At 41.9% G+C, this 20,719-nt stretch overlaps 1 protein-coding gene across 1 annotated transcript; it reads left to right on the top strand.

Annotated features, from left to right (window-relative positions):
- Positions 1 to 4,435: 4,435 nt before the first annotated feature.
- On the top strand, positions 4,436 to 20,176 carry LOC144540918 (protein NLRC3-like). Its single transcript, XM_078286354.1, has 8 exons — positions 4,436 to 4,832; positions 8,200 to 10,012; positions 10,939 to 11,112; positions 12,004 to 12,177; positions 13,238 to 13,411; positions 17,848 to 18,021; positions 18,938 to 18,984; positions 19,229 to 20,176. The coding sequence occupies exons 1-8, from the start codon at positions 4,556 to 4,558 to the stop codon at positions 19,756 to 19,758; spliced, it is 3,363 nt and encodes a 1,120-aa protein (XP_078142480.1). The 5' UTR covers positions 4,436 to 4,555; the 3' UTR covers positions 19,759 to 20,176.
- Positions 20,177 to 20,719: the final 543 nt, after the last annotated feature.

A 20,719-nucleotide genomic window follows, 5' to 3' on the forward strand; every position in this document is an offset into this window, starting at 1 on the left:
ACAAGAAATGTCACAGAAAATAAAGTGCAAAGTAAAACAATGTCTTCAAAAGACAGTAAAATCTCAAACAGAAGAGTTTAACTTCCTGTCGCGTGCTCCACCTCGGCAGGAAACGTTTCATTTTGTGTGACATCAGACAGATTTTAGATCGACACTCTCATTCTCGCTCTGTCATTGAATTTTAAAGCGATATAAATTTCTCCTCCTCCATCATTACATCTGTGTGTGCTGGTCTGCTGTTTAGTTGACTGTAGATGATGTGGTTAATGTCTCCATCTAGTGGACACACAGTAGAACTACATCACCTGATCTGTGATTTCTCTGCCTCAGACCTGGTTTCTGGCCTCAGGTTAGACCGGTTTGGTGTCAGACTGATGTTTCTAGACTTTGATAGTGAAGTTATGAGGAAGTGACAGCAGCCTCAGATCAAACGAACACAGACACCCAGAACTGACGAAGGAATCTCTATAATCAGGGGTGTCTCCAATCTTGGAAAAAAAGAGTGTGAATCTCTGAAATGTGTTTCAAACCACTTATCTCATTGGTGTGTCCATGCTCCATATCAGGTTTGAAAACTCCTGACCTGAGTGCCTCAAAGCACCATTTTCAGATTTCAAAACAGTCACCAGAGGGTGTTTTGTAACACTGTATGTTGTCTTCAAATGCCAGGACGTGATTTATTGAAACACTGAGGAAAAAACTAGTAAGAGCAGCTCCTGACCACAGCCAGGCCTGCTGACTGTTCAGAAGTGAAACAACGATTGTGTCTCATCAGGAGAAGCTTCTCTGACCTGTTGTCAGACAGTCTGTTCCTTCTGGAGCTGAGCAGCAAACTTCCCGAACTGAACAGCCGCCCCACAGGCGCTAGATGGGGGCGGGGTAAATGTTTTTATGTTTGAGAACTGGTTGAGGGTCTCAATCCCAAATCCTCCTGACCTCAAATAATCCATCACTTCTTAGTAGCTGTCCCCCACCGTGTCCTGCTCTGAAATCCAGCTGCTGTTGTTTAGTCGGAGTGTGTTTGTTGTTGGCAGTTGATCCTCCTTGTCGGGTTGTTTTTCCCCGAGTTTCTCATCGCTGTGTTGTCGTGTTAGATGCTACGATAAGTTGGATGTTGTGTTTTTCGCTGTGGAAAGCGGTTTGCTGCCACACAAAGTTTACAACGGACGATAATGTGCTTTGCATCCTTGACTGAGATCAATTCAAAGTAATGGGAAAACTTCCAGCTGTTGAAAGTCTGCGTCTCACACTTGCTGTTTTAGCTAGTAGCCGACGTAAACTGGCTTGCGCATGACCTTAAGATACATATGAGGAAAAAAACCTTTGAAAAGGTTGACGGGGGTTCAGGCTTAAGTAACGCAGTAACGGAGCGTTACTGGGATTAGTAACTGTAATGTAATTACTGAATTTGAAATTGTAATCCCTTACACTACTCTTTACCGAAAAAAGTAATCACATTACCGCCAAACACTGCCTATAATGGTGAGCAGAGTCGCCACCACTTTTTGGGTTTCAAAACACTTTCTTCTAACAGTGCAGAAGATTAGAGAAAAATAAGCTTTTTATGGAAAATTAATGGGATTTAACTCAGGAAACATGCGACCAAAACTTTACATGTTGCATTCATATTTTTGTTCAGAATAGTTTAAAGCTCCATATTCTCCACTCAGTGTTTTATTTTGTGTCTTTCTGTCCATTCAAAGCTGTGTGTGTGGTGTCATGAACCAAAAACACTCTCAATCCATTTCTCCACGTTCATTTTCCAGCATCTCTCTGAGCCTTACCAAGAACAGGCCGTTTCTGTCGCCGTGTCTTTAAGGCTCATTAATATTCACGACCCCTCTGTTCCGATTGGCTAACCGTTTCGAGAGCGAAACGTGAGACGCCGCGGCCCGGCGGCTACAGGTAGGGAAAACTCTCCGGTAATAAACGATGACGACCGCTCGACCGCTTTGAAAAAAACACTTTGTTAGTCTATTATTTCTTACAGAAATGATAATGAGCGAACCTTTGTGACGCCACAAAGTTACGGAAGTCCAAACGGCTCGTTTAGAGGCTCGCTTTTCTAATATGGATTGTGTGGATTTAGTTTTGATACTTTCACCATGTTTAGATACACATCCAACTCCTTTATCATCACAGAGGAGAGGGAGTCCTGCTTTACACCATGTGGAGCTTTAACTAGAACACTCACTGAGAGATGGAGGACACAATGACTTCAGCTTTTTATCACATATTTTTTCAGCACCACCCTTTTCTTTGTGTTTTTTTGCTCTCCATGTTGCTTTGGTCCAATCCCAGACCAGCCCCGACCCACCACCGCTCCACCACCAAGTCACTCCAAATCAAGTTACACTGGCAGCTGTGGAGGGCCTTCTGATGAAGGGGGAGGGTAGAAATCGGGTAGAAATACAAACTGTAGGACGCCTTCGCCAATCTACCGGAAGAATTGGAAGCGGTCGTCACCACGGCAACCGATAGATGTTTTGCCGGGGCAAATTTTACGAGAGGCAAGGATAACAGGTTGCAACTGTCCTGTAAACCCATAACATCCAAAACCATGAGAATGACATGTTTAGTAAATTGGACTTTTTTTATGTATGCATGCAAACCCTTTTCTGTACGCTGGCGGTCTGACTGCAGCTCACACTCTGACTTCCGGCCGCTTACTTCTTCGGGTGTTATGAGGCTCAGGAACCAAATAGTTGTATTAGCGCCCTCTGTGGCGACTGTTGATATAACTCTGTCCGACTCACAAATAATAAGAACTCTGTCATTCAGATCTTAGCAATGTGTGTGTGGCCGAATGGGCCATGCAGGCCGGCGCCGTCCTGGAACAAGCGGCTGTTCTGGACTTCTCCAGAACTTCCAGATGGCCGATCATGGACCCGACACGATCAGTTTATGGCCGTGATTCCACCTGTCTTTGCTTACACTGCTTTTTCCTTTTTGCTTTTGGTTTGTCAGTACAGAAAAGGAGTGAGTATAGAGCGGTCCGGTTTTGAGTCCTAAAACCCAGAAGTGAGTCAACATGTTTGAGCCATGGTTCCCTCGGCTATACTGTAGGATTTCAATGGGGTTTTGGTTAAAAGCCTGAAAATAAGGTCTGTGGTTAAGACAAGCTTAAGAAAGTTTTCATGTTTTGTTTTGGAGATAAAATAAACCATTAAACATCCCTCACTGAGTTGAGCGTGTACGGCATAAAACTCAGTCCTTCCTGCAGCGACCTGGGTTCGAATCCGGCCCGCGGTCTTTTGCTGCATGTCCTCCCCTCTCTCTCCCATACAGGGACGTGCAGAGAGTTCTTCAGGGGCTCAAATGAAAAAAGGGGAATCACAGTGTCAAACAGTCTGTGGAAGAATCTGTTTCAGGAGTGCAGCAATGCAGCGTTGTTATATCCCTTTACTTTACTCATCTGTTATATTTGCTTCTATCTCTTGTCTTTCTGTCTCACTGTCCTCTTCTTCCCCTCATCTCTCTGCATTTCTGTCTGCCTGTGCTAAATATTAAATAAAATTATATATATATATATATATGTATATATATATATATATCTCAGTGATGAATACTCAATTATCTTATTATATTTCTATCATAATAGTACAAGCTGAAGACTCTAAACAAAATGTAACAATCTTTATTGGATAGATTTTAAGATAAAGTCACTAAATCTATTTTTTCCTTGCATGATGAAGGTAAGTCAGCTGCCCTGCCACCGTCTGCCTCTCACCTGTTGTCTTGAGTCCCTCCAGCTGCCTGCTGCTTTACTTTCTGTTTTACTTTCGCCCTTCTTGCTTTCGAGGGCGTCTTGCAGCCACTCACTATATAATATGTAAAATATTGGGGGGGGGGTCCACATGTGAGAAGGACAGAGAAGGGGAAATGCACTGTGCACTGTGCAAACAATTCATTTGTGTTTTGCAGTTGCTCAAATACTTTCGCTCGTATCGCTACAATTTATGAACTATTCGGAAAATTGTTAAAACAAAATAATAAATTTAGATTGGAAGGGGCATTTTGTTCAATTAAGGGAAAAGGGGCATAGCCCCCCCCCCCCCCCCCCCCCCATGTGCCTGCTCCCATACCTTCCTGTCTCTATCCAAAATAAAGCATAAAAATGCCTAAAAAAAACCTTTTGTGAATTGTGAAGCTTTTATGCACCCTAATAAAGTAAGTGGCTAACTGTCAAAAACGTAATTACAATGTTTTGTTGCACAGTAACACATCATTACATCTGAAAGTTTGGGTTGGTTGTGATGCAGCGATCTCCAAATTGACCTCTTGGCAGCACAGACTTTCCACATGTACTCCGTACTCTGACCTAGCTGAAGAAATGCATATGTATACGGGTACTGTGTGTTTGTAATGAAGGGGTAGATAAGGTTAGATATTACGGATAAATAGGATAAATATTACCAATTACATTACCGATTACTTGTGTGACCTGGCTGATAAAGTGATCTTGCGAAGAGATGAATCTTAGTCATTCCTGTGGGAAAATTGCATAATTGTTCTTGGAGTTGAATATTTCCTGTGATTTTACCAGGGAGCAACGATGGCGACGGATAAAGAGAAGCTCTTGGAAACGCTGGAGCATTTGGGAGAAGAAGAGTTCGAGAAGTTCAAGTGGTTCCTGCAGCAGGATGACAGCCTGGAAAGTTTCCCAGCCATCAAAAAGAGCCGACTGGAGAAGGAAAATAGACTTTACACAGTGGATCAGATGGTGCAGACCTACAGCAGAAACACTCTGGATGTGACCAAGAAGGTTTTAATGAAGATCAACAGGAATGATCTAGTGCAGAGTTTGTCAGACAGCAGCTCAGAACCCGAAGGTAAGTCACGGGAAGATAAAAAAAAAAAAAGGGACATTTGAAAAAAGGATACAACTTATGCAATCATGCATCACATATAATGATTTATTATATAACACTAAACCAACAATTTATACAAAGTGCAGGCTGTATCATTTTTATATCTACTTTTGTTGGCCGACATCCAGACAATAGATGTGAAGAGAGACAGGCGGCCTTGTGAGTGTATGTGTTCATTGTATTGTATTTGTATTTATGTAATTTCTTTAGATTTTAATATACTTTATTGATTCCCCAGTAGCGCCGTGGCAATTATGACATTTTAGCTGATCAGTCACACAAATAATCGCGATCAATGATTTAATTGACTTTTTTTTTTTTCTTTTTTTTTTGTAAACAATATAACAGTGTAAGGGCTCAGATAAACGAGTGCGTTTCTGGTCCATCTGTTCACGTCAGAAGGGTACGCAGCTATTTACTTCAATGCAGCTGCTCAGCTGGCTGCACGCAGCAAGCTGCCAATGTGGGACAGAGCTGGATTTGAGCCATATAACTGACAAGATTTTGCTTATTATAGTAATTTATCATCATGTCAGTAATCAAAATATAAGATACATAAACCAGTGTGACTTAAATAAATGTTGGAGACGAGGTTATGGATAGCCACGGAGAAGCCTTCATCTATAAACAGATGTCGGACATGGTGATATGACAAAACAAAATTAACTAAACCGCACAGAGCGTGGCACGAAGACAGAAGTGTGATGGAACCATGGTATGACAACCTTTAATCACGCCGTGCCCATAATGTTTGGGCTTACCCCACAGCATCCTCAATACATTTCTGCACAACAAAAATGCCTCCATCCACACCCGGGGCCTTTCGTGCTTCCTTCTCAAGCAGAGCAGCCTGCTGGAATATTCCACAACATCGCAATAAACGAACAGTGACCATGTAGGCTGCAGATAAACTGATGCAAACATCACTGAAGGAAGCCTAACATGAATATCAGCAACAGATGGGTAAATATGAGACTCAAAAACAACTACACATGCAAAAAAAAAAAAAAAAATTTTCAAAACTTTGTTTTAATTGATTTTCATCATTTAGGCTTTGCGTCTTTTGTTTTTTTTTCTGCGCACTGTGCATGATACAATAAAGTGGACATAGCCTTTGTGTGGCCTATTATTTAAGGTTTAATAAAAAAAATTGTTTGCATATGTTTTAATTGAACGAAATAATGTTTTGCACAATAGCAGACCCGCTTGAGAATTTTAACCTAAATAGGCCTACCAAATCTTCACAGTGGGGAACAACCGCAAGAAAGAAGCGGCCGTTGTGTGCTCCGGTCCAGACTGTCCCGGTATAGCCTGCATTAAGCCCGATAGGCACACGCCTTAATAGCATATTGTTGGGAATTATAGACGAGTGTTATATTGATAATAGGCCTACTGTAAAGACTATTATAACTAATCATGGAATTCAGGGCAAAAAAAAATCTTTCTGTGTCAGGAGCGCTGCTCCTTCGGGACCGGTTGCAACCGGGACAAGCAAGCACTAGCCTAGTCTATTTGACTAAGATAAAATAACATGGAAAACTAAGCAAAACTACATAATTCTGTTCACTTACCCAGAGGTAAAATGTAGACAGGCGCAACACAAGCCTAACCCTAACGCAGACCACGGCGGAATGAGAACGGACCTGGTGCAGCAGCTTAAAATGCCGCTTGGATACAGAAATCTTATGCATGCTGTGTAGTTGAGGCGTTAGCCTAATTATTATTGATCCTTTAAGGAATGACAGACTGCAGTTATAGGCTACGGTCACAGGAAGGATAGGCTATTTGGTGTCGGCACATTTCAAAGAGTGTGTGCTGGGTTAATATTAGTTTCATCTCTCACTGCAGTGCAGAGTTTTAATTTAAAAGCTTGTTAGAGTAGTGAAACTATTTGGGAGACAGGTACACACTTGGGTTTATTTATGTGGGTTTATTTATTTAAGAGAAAACAAAAAACAAACCGAAACTTAGGCACTTTATGGAATCAGACGATTATAGAAAATAATCGTCAGATTATTCATTACATGATTTCATATAATCGCGATCATTGGCACAGCCCTATTCCCCAGTGGGTGAATTCTCACTTCGGCCTCTAGTTGGGGTGCAGGGTCAGCCAGGTAGTTCGGTGCCTCTGCAGCAGGTCGGGGTTAAGTATCTTGCTCAAAGACTGATCACAGTTGTGCACGATATAACAATAATACCTGACAGTATCTTCTACAAGACAAGTGTGATGCAGCCTTGTACATGTTGCATCACCACTTGATCCATAATCCCAGTAAAGAAGGTCCTCAGGGGTATCAGGGCTTTTATACAATCATTACTAATGCATGTGTATTGTCTGAAAAGTTTTCCCCAAAGTAGTTTACATACATGAACATAACAAACAGCAGCAAGTGAGTGCAGCTAGCTGCTTGGTTAACATAGAAGTTGTCAGTGCAACCAATAAAGCACAGCTAGCAGAGCTTTATGGGAATCAGCACAGTGTCAATGTGTCTTTAAAGGATAAAGCTGGTGTTTTTTAATGCATTGCTTACCGTCAACAAATCCTATGAAAATAACAAAATCAACAATGCGTTTGCTGTACTCCCGTTACTTTCTGACTTCCCACGTACCCTTTTTAGCCGTCACCCCGGAAGTCATTGGCTCCAATTGTAAGCTAAAAACCTTTAAATACAGCTCACAAAGACATAGTTTACATCTTAAAAATCGCTAACTGTTACCATGAAAAGTCAGACTGTTGTAGTTATTACCAAATCAAATTCAAATGGGAACAAATTCTTCATTACGCCGGGGACTATTTTCTGTGCTACGGAACTACTTTCCTGAGATGGAAAACGTGTTTACGGTCGGCTTATTAAGTCGTTTGAGGAAAAAGTCGTCCAGCCCGGTGCATCGTGATGATGAAATATGCTGCAGAGCAGCAGCATGGCTCTGTGACGGGTTTTAATAGTTTTTTAATACAATGCAGTTCTATGGCTGCTGGGACATGAGGCTGCACTGGGCACCGCTACATGGACCAGACTTGTTAGCAAAACAAATTCATTGCTGATTTTGTTATTTTCATAGGATTTGTTGACGGTAAGCAATGCATTAAAAAACACCAGCCTTTAATGAATCCGATTGGTTGCATGAAACTCATGGTTGAGTAATAATAACCGACTCAACAACAGCTACCTTATACCTTACACCCAGTCAGGACCTGCTTGTCCACCCACCAGTAATGAGCTGAATAGAGTCCGTGGAGTTGGGAATATGTAAATTATCAGTAAATGTTTGCATTACTCATTACTCACCTCTCATTGATTTCATCTGTTGTTTATTCATTCAGAAACTCCTGCTGCGTGTCAACATCAACTCAAATCCAATCTGAAGGAGAAGGTTCAGTGTTTGTTTGAGGGGATTCCTAAAGCAGGAAACCCAACACTTCTGAAGCAGATCTACACAGAGCTTTACATCACAGAGGGAGAGAGTGGAGAGGTCAATGATGAACATGAGGTCAGACAGATTGAAAAAGTATCCAGAAACCAGAGAACAGAAACACCAATCAAATGTGAAGACATCTTTAAACCCTTACCTGGAAGAGATAAACGAACCAGAACATTGATGACAAAGGGAGTGGCTGGCATTGGGAAAACAGTCTTAACACAGAAGTTCACTCTGGACTGGGCTGAAGACAAAGCCAACCAGGATATACAGTTCACATTTCCGTTCACTTTCCGAGAGCTGAATCTGCTGAAAGGGAAAAAGTACAGCTTGGTGAAACTTCTTCATCGCTTCTTTACTGAAACCAAAGAAGCAGGAATCTGCAGGTTTGACAAGTTCCAGGTTGTGTTCATCTTTGACGGTCTGGATGAGTGTCGACTTCCTCTGGACTTCCAGAACAACGAGATCCTGACTGATGTTACAGAGTCAACCTCAGTGGATGTGCTGCTGACAAACCTCATCAAGGGGAAACTGCTTCCCTCTGCTCGCCTCTGGATAACCACACGACCTGCAGCAGCCAATCAGATCCCTCCTGAGTGCGTTGACATGGTGACAGAGGTGAGAGGCTTCACTGACCCACAGAAGGAGGAGTACTTCAGGAAGAGATTCAGAGATGAGGAGCAGGCCAGCAGAATCATCTCCCACATCAAGACTTCACGAAGCCTCCACATCATGTGCCACATCCCGGTCTTCTGCTGGATCACTGCTACAGTTCTGGACCATGTGTTGAAAACCAGTGAGAGAGGAGACCTGCCCAAGACCCTGACTGAGATGTACATCCACTTCCTGGTGGTTCAGTCCAAACTGGGGAACATCAAGTATCATGGGAGAGTTGAGACAGATCCACACTGGAATACAGAGAGAAGGAAGATGATTCTCTCTCTGGGAAAACTGGCTTTTGAGCAGCTGGAGAAAGGCAACCTGATCTTCTATGAAGCCGACCTGACAGAGTGTGGCATCGATATCAGAGCAGCCTCAGTGTACTCAGGAGTGTTCACACAGATCTTTAAAGAGGAGTGTGGGCTGTACCAGGACAAGGTCTTCTGCTTTGTCCATCTGAGCATTCAGGAGTTTCTGGCTGCTGTCTACAGGTTCCACTGTTACACAAACAGGGAAGAGAAGGTACTGAAGACATTCCTGGGAGAAGATAGAAGAGATAGAAGAGAAGGTAGATCTGAAGACGGTGAACAATCCCTGGATGTCTTCCTGGAGACAGCCATGTTCAAATCCCTGAAGAGTAAAAATGGCCACCTGGACCTCTTTGTCCGCTTCCTTCATGGCCTCTCACTGGAGTCCAGCCAGAGACTCTTAGGAGGCCTGCTGGGTCAGACAGAGAGCAGACCAGAAAGCATCCAGAGAGCCATCAGCAACCTGAAGAAGATGAACACCTCCAGTCTCTCTCCTGACAGAAGCATCAACATCTTCCACTGTTTGATGGAGATGAACGACCAGTCAGTACATCAGGAGATCCAACAGTTCCTGAAGTCAGACACCAGATCAGAGAAGGAACTCTCTGAGATCCACTGCTCAGCTCTGGCCTACATGCTGCAGATGTCAGAGGAGGTTCTGGATGTGTTGGACCTGGAGGCCTACAACACATCAGAGGAGGGACGATGGAGACTGATCCCAGCTGTGAGGAACTGCAGGAAGGTTAGTCGGTTAGTCCTGATGTGAATACCAACAGTATAGAACAGTGTAGAGCGACCTTCATACCTGACACCATCAGAATTACAATAAAGATCTATAGTTCCTCAAACATACACACTATTAACTGTTGTTCTACATAGCAGTGGTACAGTGTTGGGCGTAACACATTACAAAGTAATGTGTCACTGTAATCACATTACTTTTTCCTGTAACAGAGTAAAGTCATTACTGTTCCAGGTTCAGTTTCACATTCCAGTTACTGATCTAACAGATCGGTTGTTTCCTGAGTTTCATTCTTTAGTCTAGTTCAACTCTTTATTGGTGTAATATCTATGAAAGATTCCCCTCGTCTTCTCCTGCCTTCAGCTCATGTCAGAAATATCAGAATTACAGAGAGCGACATGAACGAGCCAGCAAAGTGGGAAATATGACTCGGAAAGTTGGAATTTAATGCTGTAGGCTCAAAACCTTAAAAGTAACTAAACCCCAACCAAATCTGTGGTGAAGCTGGACTCTAATGGTGTCAGGCTGTTTTACTGAGTTGTTTTACCAGAAGTTGAACTGAACTGCCTGTGGAGCTCAGGCTGAAATCTCTATCATTTTTCATTCTTTTTTTTAAACTTTTGGGAAATTTCAAATTCTATAATACAAATTATTGTCCTTATTATTATTATTATTATTATTATTATTATTATTGTTATTATTATTATTATTATTATTATTATTATTATTAGTAGTAGTAGTAGCAGTATGCTGTTTAAGTTTTGATTGGTATGCTAGTCTCAGCTCTGCTTTGATAATCTCTCATTTTACATTAAATCTGTAAACAGACTTTCTGGCTGTGAACTCTCAGAGACCTCAGCTCTGAAGTCCTGGTCTCAGCTCTGAAGTCCTGGTCTCAGCTCTGAAGTCCAACCCTCTTTTATTCTTTATTCAGATTGAGGGGCTGCAGCTTGTCAGAGACTCACTGTGAAGTCCTGGTCTCAGCTCTGAAGTCCAACCCCTCCCATCTGAGAGAGCTGGACCTGAGTAACAACAACCTGCAGGATTCAGAAGTGAAGCTGCTCTCTGCTGGACTGGAGAGTCCACACTGTAGACTGGAGACTCTCAGGTCAGACATCATATTTAATAATGTGCTGATATGAATATTATATGAATATTGTAATTTGAGGACGTCTGTATAGAGTCGATCCATCTGAAATCAGACAGGATCTGGTTTTAGAGGCTTAGATCTCAAATTCCTCATGTTGTTTTCACACAATCCTTTTGTATTCAAATGAATAACGATGAACTTTGTTGATTATATTCTCCATAGTTTTAAAGATACAGGAGTCCAAATGGCTCCAAAATGGCCTCCATCTATTGGGGGCAAAACTTTGATGTGAAAGTGTTGGAGGCAATAAAGGAATTAAAGATCAGACTTTTATTGTGGTAATTACCCAGAACGTATAGAGACATAATCACCCAGGTATTGATCCAACTATGGATACACAATGTAATAAAGATATTTTCTTTTGTGTATCTTCAGGGATAAAAGGTCACGTGTCTCCATATTAGTACACTCTGGTATCTTTCACAGTTTAAGCATGATGGTATGGAGTTAATGTGTGCAACATTTTATCTTCCTGATGAAATTCCTTCATGGTAAAAACTAATTGTTCTATCATAACTCCACTCCACTTTAATGCATATTTTGATGTAGATTCTGTGGATTCTGGACCTTAACTAAACCTTTATTTATTTGAAACTACTTGGCATTCAGGGCCCAAACTGCAGATTTATTCATCTGGTCGGTTATAGAACGTGTTCAAGGAAAATGGACCAATCCTGAGACAGAGGTGTGACAGCCTGTCTGGTTTCAGATGGAAAGACTCTATGAGGCCGACATGATGCTGATCCACACTGACAACATGCTGAAGTCCATTGGATTATGAAACACTGGATTGTTGAAAGCATTCAGGAATATTTTATTTTATAGCTACATGCTTTATTCTTTATTCAGATTGAGTGGCTGCAGCTTGTCAGAGACTCACTGTGAAGTCCTGGTCTCAGCTCTGAAGTCCAACCCGTCCCATCTGAGAGAGCTGGACCTGAGTATCAACAACCTGCAGGATTCAGGGCTGAAGCTGCTCTCTGCTGGACTGGAGAGTCCACACTGCAGACTGGAGACTCTCAGGTAAAATCGGTTTACAGTTTTTCTCAGTTGATTCGACACATTTCTCCAAACTAAGGTCCGTTCTCTCAAAACAGGACTCCTGAATCTGCAAAGGTCGCCCTGCAGGTTTTACATGAGGATTTGAGTTTTATTGATCCAGCTTCATATACACAGCAGTGAAGCTCAGTGACTGAGAGAAGATCATCCATGCTCTGATATCTTGTCATTAGATTACTGCACCTCTCTCTGTTCCTCTCAGCCATAATTCACTGTCACATCTCCAGCTGCTTCAGAATAGAGCAGCTAGATTTTAACCAGTGGGAAGGTGACATCATCATCTGCCCAGTTTTAACATCTGTCCTCTGGTTACCAGTTAGATAGAGAATTCATATTAAAATGTCACTGAACACATTTAAAGCAGGCTAGTTTTGGTCCTGAATTACACTGTGGAGCTCTTAGTTCCCTGTGAGCTGAGAGCCAGCTGAGATCTTCAGGTCCTCCTGACTTTCCCTCAGTCCAGACTCAACACTGAAGGTGGTTTCACTTTAGTCCTCAGGGCTTCCAGACTGTGGAAAGCCTTCCTGAGGGACTGAGGCTGCAGATTCACTATCATCTTTAAAACTCTTTGTAAAACACACTTTTATTGACTTGCTTTTGTGTCATTTTGTGTAATCTTTTTTGTCTCTCCTCACTTCTTCATCTTGTTTCTCGTGTTTATATTTTATATTATTATTTAAATCCACTTGTTTTTAAAGTGTTTCCTAATTTCTATCCACTTTATTTTCTTTTTTATGGCTCGTTGTGCAGCGTAACAAAGCATGTGCCATTTGGTGGATTTATTTATCCAATCACCTTACAGCACCATGTGTGAATACATTGTTAGCATGGGCGGCCCAGTGGGAATCAAACCAGTTTCCCTGTCAGTGTTAGTGCTCCAGTCAGCTCAGTATACAGCACCATGCAAACACACTGGGACCTGCTTTAGACCAGGCCTCATCAATACAGTCTGTCAGTAGAAATAATACAATAATGACATTAAATATAACAGAGTAACATTTCCACATGTCTTCTTGTCCTTCAGGCTGAGTGTCTGTCAGCTGTCAGAGAGAAGCTGTGAAGCTCTGGCCTCAGGTCTCAGCTCCCAGTCCTCTAGTCTGAGAGAGCTGGACCTGAGTAACAACGACCTGCAGGATTCAGGACTGAAGCTGCTCTCTGCTGGACTGGGGAGTCCACACTGTAGACTGGAGACTCTCAGGTCAGGATCACTGTTACTGTTCAACAGACCGTTTAAATTCTGCTTTACATGCACATTAATGTCAGAGAAAATACCTGAACTGTCATTTTCCTGCTGATGTGGTTTTTGAAAGCAGCTGAGAAACCAACATTCAGCTCTACTTTCTCTCCTCTGAGAGAATATTTCATTATTTCTCTCCTCACTGCCTCTGTTGGTGAAACCTGAAGTAAAGGACTTGTCAGATTCTGTCAAACTGAGTCCAGAACTGAAATGAAAACACAAACCTGATCCTGGGGTCAGCTGTTAATATTGGAGACATATCATATATTATAATATATTATAATATTATAATAACTGATTTCAGAGCAGTTTATTAATGAGAAAATCCAACATGTAACTGTTTTTAAACAAAGAGTTTCCACTGAGAGCTACGATCTGTTTTTCAGAAAACCTGTTCAAAAGCTGCAAAAGCTCAAAATAAACAATAAATAACAAACTATTAGTGCTGGGTGATGAAGCTGAAAATGTTATTACAATAAAAATGGCGATGTCGAGTTTTATCACAATATTTAAAATCATTTTTTCTGTCGAGTTTAAAGGGTTAATTTGGCTCCTGAATAAAAGTTGAATAGATCAGTCAACTTTCATTTAAAACATTCTTTACTGCCAGAATGAAACTAATATAAGCATTTTCAACACTATAACCTCATATAATATTTAAATAACAATAATGAAACAAAGCAGTGAAGCCGTTCTTCTTCCAGTTTGACCTGAACGCAGCAGAAAACCAGCAGCCAGTGAAGTAAACAAGGAAGTGTGTGAGCAACCTAAAAAATATCAAATGGACTATTATAAGTGAAACATCATAAGTGTTCAGTCGCAGCTGTTTAAAGACGTTTCACTGCAGAGTGTTTCTGTGTTTTCATCACTTTTGGCTCCAGCTGCCGGAGAGTGTGTTTGCTGTGTGTGTGTGTGTGTGTGTGTGTGTGTGTGTGTTGGACAGCAGCGCTCCTGTTTAAAGCGATACTCCACTTAGTTTTAACATGGGGGTTATTCAGCACCTGACCGCCATGAAGACCAGAATATAAACTACTGACCAGGACCAGATGCAGCTGGACCAGTTTGTAGAGTTTGAATGAGGAGAAAACCTCCTGAAAACTGACATTGAACACGTTGGTGAACAGATTCAACAACAGATCCTGCTGGAAGACAATAAAGCAGCAACTGGTCCGCAGTTCCATTGCATTTCTGTTCTTGGTTCACACTAAAATGAGTATTTAAAAATAAAGTAGATCCGGTCTCCCAAACAGGAACTATCTCTCCTACATGGTATCCCTCCGCTGTGTTCTCTCCTGTCAGTAAAGATGCTGTTTGGTTGTAAATAGCAGTACATGTAATCGTAGTACGGCCGCTGCGCTCAGACTGTTCGGTGCGGTATCCAGTTATTAGATCATATAAGTTGAAAAGAATGTGCAGATCATGTACTTCCTGTAATAATATGGTGAAAACCAACAGGTTTATCAATCAACACGATAAAATCACTCATCACATGCAACACTACCAATGTTATATATCTTTTCTTTTGTAAATGCAATAAATACTATGTCGCTCAAACCTCACGGAAGCTTAACGTCAGACTTAAGGAACATAGAAGTAGCATCAGGAGAGGAGACATCACTTCCCCAGTTGCCAGACGCTTTTTAAATAAAGGACACAGATTGGAGGACTTCAAATGTACAGGCATTGAGAAAGTAAGGTTGAATCGCAGAGGGGGTAACAAGGAAAATGCCTTATTGAAAAGGGAATGTTTCTGGATACATACCTTAAATGCATTGCATCCTAATGGGTTGAACGAGGAATGCAATCTGACGGTGTTTTTATGAATGAACGACTCTTGAGGTCGGGCTCCCGTGTGAATATAGTAGCCGAATGTTGAAACTTAGAGACTGTTGGTATGTCTGATTTATGAACGGCTGACCACCTGATGTCTGCAGAGATCCCATCGTTTTTTGACATATACAGTATATATATTGTTTTCTGATATTTTGTATCATCTTAATACTCTTCAACCCTAGGCCTATTTCTCAGGCCTCCTGCCCGAAATGAATCATGAATAGCTCCTCAACCATAAGGCCTGTATGTATATTTCTGGTCTCCTTTGATAGGTAAGAAGCTAAGGAATATGAATCCAGTGTAAGTAAACCTATATCTATTACCATTCCAGAGTAAATGGAGATGCAATAAAGGAAAAAAATAATATTTTCATCCTCGCCTAGTATATAATCTAAATTTAAAAGGCAATATCACCATTATAACCAAGATCCCATAGATAATGATGCAACTGAATGTCTTCTCCTACTCTTTGACTACAACTGTAACTGTAAATTTGATGAAAATACACTAAAATACAACATTTATGATACAATTTATAAAGATATACTCAGGCGGTCTCCATGTTTTGGCCATGTTTACTGTTTACATGTTGACTGTTTACTGGGAATTTTACTTCAAAACACTATTTATTTCAACATAGCCATGTTACAAATGACATAAATCTCCCAAAAACATTGAAATAGTAATAAAAACAATGAATATTGATCAATATTGAATCTTCATATATGGGCCACAGAGCTCCATTCTATACAGGCAGATTTATGGAGATCGCTGGGGTCTTTCCTCACACGTGACCTATCGTTGTTTTCAGCTCAGTCAGACGAATCCAATGGTATAAGGCTCATTGGTGTCAGTACTTCGATACAGCCACCAGATGGTGACGAAAGCCTGAGCTCCCTCCATAGAGCTCCATAGAGTTTGGACCAAAATGGCTGGTGAGGAGAGCTGGAAGATCGCTGTGAGTCAGAAACAGTCTCAAACTTACGGTAGAAACGTGAGTAACTAAAATCTGACGTTTTTGGCTAAAATAACATAAGCTTTGGTGAAATATTTTGGCAAGAACATAGATTTTTGTCAGTATGACTATAAAATGTGAATTTTGACTGCTACTTTTCCCCGGAAATGGCGGACATGTATCGTTCGAATTCGTGGTGCGTTTAGGGTCATTGGAAAGCTCGGAATTTCTACTTTCCAGCGATACCAAGCATGTTATTGTAGACTGACGAGAAAATTATCCCGGATCTTTTGATCACAACTTGCTCTTATATTTACGAAGTTTATATTTGTACGACTTCATTGTTAAAATACTTTGTAATAAGACATAGTTTGGTCAACATACAATTGGTTTACAGATTCTGAAAGCTGAAGACCCCATGTTTTCAAAACAGTATAACATTCATATATTCTATAAATAGACCATCTTCCATCGCGATTTTGCTGCAAGATGGCGTCAGCTGCCCCCGCGACCGGGGGCGCTCGTTAAGAATTAAAGGGCGACATGGACGACATGTTTTTTGTACACGTTTAACAATGTAAATAACACCAATGCCCCCTGGTGGCGACATCAGGAAGCACATGTTGGAGTTTAGTTTAACACCAGGGACTTACAAAGCAAGACCTTCACATAATGATTCTTATTATGGGGATCAGATCCTTCATGTCAAAATGGTAGAGGTATTTTGAAAGCGGTGTCTGCATTTATGAAATACTTTGAAGCCTCTTATTTTGTTGATTCAGTGTTGTAACAAGATCATGTTGAGATGATGACATCACCTGTGTCTTTCCACACACCTGTGACAATTAAGTTTCCCTACATATAGAGGAAAAAGATGAGTTACTATCAGACACTGATGAAAGCCGGAGGGCCGAAAGCGTTCTGCTATGAAATAAAATAAGTGCTTAACAAAGTAACTTTCCATCGTGTGCGACTCCATCCTTTCAACTAAATAGTCGAAGCAAACGTCAATTAAAAATCACAGCAGCAGGATCTGCTGTTGAATCTGTCCTGAACCAACGTGTTCAATGGCAGTTTCCATTCAAATGAATGGGAAGTAAAAATCTGAACTACAAACTGGTCCAGCTGCATCTGGTCTTGGTCAGTAGATTATATTCTGCTTTTCAAATCAATAACTTCATGTTGAAACTAAGTGGAATATTGATTTAACTGAAGCTACGTAAAACTCTACAGTGAAGGAAGTGATGAAATGTTGAATCCATCAATCTTCATGACTAAAACTAGGAAAACAAGGTCCAGGTTGAAAATAACCAGAATTCTGTTTTAAGAGAGAAACTCTGCTGTGATCAATATTATTGAAAATTATCAAGATGCTTTTATTTTGAAATCGAGGAAAATTGAATCAAGATAATTATCAATATTGTTTTATCACCCAGAACTACAAACTATACATCACTGAAGAAAATGTAACATGTTGCTGTGTGTGTGTGTGTGTGTGTGTGTGTGTGTGTCTCTCTCTCTCTCTCTCTCTGTGTGTGTGTGTGTGTGTGTGTGTGTGTCTCTGTGTGTGTGTGTGTGTGTGTGTGTGTGTGTGTGTGTGTGTTTGCAGGCTGTCAGGCTGTCTGCTCACAGAGGAAGGCTGTGCTTCTCTGGCCTCAGCTCTGAGCTCCAACCCCTCCCATCTGAGAGAGCTGGACCTGAGCTACAATCATCCAGGAGCCTCAGGAGTGAAGCTGCTCTCTGCTGGACTGGAGGATCCACACCGGAGACCGGACTCTCTCAGGTATGGAGAGGCGACGTCCGCTAGAAGGCCGAGAGTCGCGCGCGTTTTCTCCGTCGGACCGGCCGCGTCCGCGCCGCGGCTAAATACGGCCGTCGCTCCTCATTGGAGCTTCGTCCCGTTCGGTTCGCACACGGTTCGGTTATTAAGGAGAGCGAAGCTTTCTACGACCGAACTCACTACCTGAAACATTCAGGTGTCGATACCGAACCCGAGAGCGGATTCGGTCGGTCCGAGTAGCGTGAACCGGAACCGGACCGGACAGCCGCTCGTTACGTGACGTCGGGCTCGACGCTCGTTACGTTACGTAACTTTATCATCGTTCATTTGAAAGAGACGGAGGGAAGAGTTGAGACATTCTCACATTTTCTATCAGTCTGTTTCCTCAACACTGCAGTCGCTCCACCAGTTCTGTGTCTTGAGGCCGAATGTTGCGTCTCTTTAAAGTATCGAGTTCATGAGGTGGAAGAAGAGAAACCACGCCGCTGTCGGTGGAGGTTTATTCAAATCTGATGGATAAACTGACGCCTCTGGTTACTGGTGTTACTGGTGTCCAGTAAACTGAAAACACAGGCGATGGGAGCCGCCATATTGGTCTGCAGTAAACGTTACTATGGTTACAGACATTATTTACAGGAGTGGAGTGACTCCTGTTACCGTACAGACTGAGTCTGGTCGTTTTACTCCGCTCTGCTCCAGTCTGTACCAACATATGAACATTCACTCTGATTCATAAATTCAGTGTGAACGGAGCTGCTGAGAAGCTGAGGAATATTGTTTAATGTTGAATGAAGGATATGAGTGACGGCGTCTGGAAAATCACTCATATGGAAGGTTATGAAGGTTATTTGTTCATTATCAAAGAGATTATGCTGTCTGACTTTATTTACCCCCCCCCCCCCCCCCCCCCCCCCCCCAGTGTGGACCATGATGCAGTGCGGTGGTTGAAACCCGGTCTGAGGAAGTGTAAGTGTGTATTTAGTTTGATTCATGAAAACAAAGCAGCACATTCAGTTTCTATTTAAATAGAAAGCTCATGTGTGACATCTATTCATTCAAATCCTACTCTGAAGAAAGATGGCTGACAAAATGTGTCATCATGAAACTGAAGAAATGAACAGTCAATCTGTTAATAAATCAACCAATAATAAACACAACAGGTGTATTAGATGAGAAGCTGCTGCTGTATTGAGTCTTGTTCTCTCATCAGATGCCTGTGAACTCACACTGGACCCAAACACAGTGAACAGAGACCTCTTCCTGTCTGAAGACAACAGAAGGGTGACGAGGGTGACAGAGGAGCAGCCATATCCTGATCACCCAGAGAGATTTGACTACTGGCCTCAGCTGCTGTGTAGAAATGGTCTGACTGGTCGCTGTTACTGGGAGGTCGAGTGGAAAGGAACGGTTCATATAGGAGTGACTTACAGAGGAATCAGTAGGAGAGGAAGGGGTGATGACTGCTGGCTTGGAGGGAATGAAAAGTCCTGGAGTCTGTCCTGCTGTGGTAACACTTACTCTGTCTGGCACAATAACAGAGAAACAGTCTTACCTTCCCTCTCCTCCTCTGATTCTAACAGAGTAGCAGTGTATCTGGACTGGCCCGCTGGCTCTCTGTCCTTCTACAGAGTTTCCTCTGACACACTGATCCACATCCACACCTTCCACTCCACATTCACTGAACCACTCTACCCTGGGTTTGGGGTTGGGCTTGGTTCCTCAGTGTCTCTTGTCAGATAGAGGAGGGAGAGAGAAACACTCACACTGCTGACCAAACACAGCTGCTGAGATGATAGTTCACTCTGTACAGGATCACACACACACACACACACACACACACACACACACACACACACACACACACACACACACACACACACTTTACTAAATAGAGTGTATTGTGTGTGTTGGGTAACTGAACAGGGTTTTAACAACAAGAACATGGACATTTTATTATGAAAATGAAATGAATGAGAAATGAAACCAGACAGAATCAAGTTCTGGTTGTTCATCTTAGAGTCTGTTGTTGATGATTGACAGGTTGAAATATCTTTCTTTAGCAACATTTGGTATTTTATTGTCATCTCATCATTCCAAGCTAAACTTCTATCTAGTTTTCTGTAATTGTTTGTCAGAATTAAAGTTTCTCCTAAATGAACATTGTTTGGTCTTCATCTTTTCCAACAAGCAGTTTCAACTGTGAGAGAGTGAAAGTCTCCTAACGGCCACTAGGAGGCAGATAGACTCTGACTCTGAGGGACAGGGAGGGACCAACACACACACACACACACACACACACACACACACACACACACACACACAGTTATCATCAGCAGTTTCAACTCTGAAATAAATAATGTGATGGATGAAGCTTCTCAGCTGCTTCTAGCTCAGTGAGATCAGCAGCTGCTTGTCATGTAAAAGGTTGCTGACCTCTGACCTCTGACCCCTCTGGTGACATGTGGACATGTACACAGACCGGACAAAATATTAGGAACACTTAACTCTTTTCATGAGGCAAACGGACAAAGTGAATCCAGCTGAAAGAAAACTATCATGTTAAATCTATTTCAGCCTGAAGGAGGAGATGTAGAATTACAACAGATAGAAATGTAAAGTTCACTGAGACTCTGAGACCAGATGTTCCTCACAGTCCAGCTCTGATGTGATGGATATGATGCAGTTTGAATGAATCAATGTG

Source organism: Centroberyx gerrardi, chromosome 2, assembly GCF_048128805.1.
Source record: "Centroberyx gerrardi isolate f3 chromosome 2, fCenGer3.hap1.cur.20231027, whole genome shotgun sequence".
In the NCBI taxonomy this organism is placed as follows: domain Eukaryota; kingdom Metazoa; phylum Chordata; class Actinopteri; order Beryciformes; family Berycidae; genus Centroberyx; species Centroberyx gerrardi.

Excerpts from the sequence above, each read along its gene's own strand:
- LOC144540918 (XM_078286354.1), top strand. The coding sequence starts at position 4,556 with ATGGCGACGGATAAAGAGAAGCTCTTGGAAACGCTGGAGCATTTGGGA. Across the intron at positions 4,833-8,199 it reads CAGCAGCTCAGAACCCGAAG|AAACTCCTGCTGCGTGTCAA; the intron begins GTAAGTCACGGG and ends TTATTCATTCAG. Across the intron at positions 11,113-12,003 it reads TGTAGACTGGAGACTCTCAG|ATTGAGTGGCTGCAGCTTGT; the intron begins GTCAGACATCAT and ends TTCTTTATTCAG.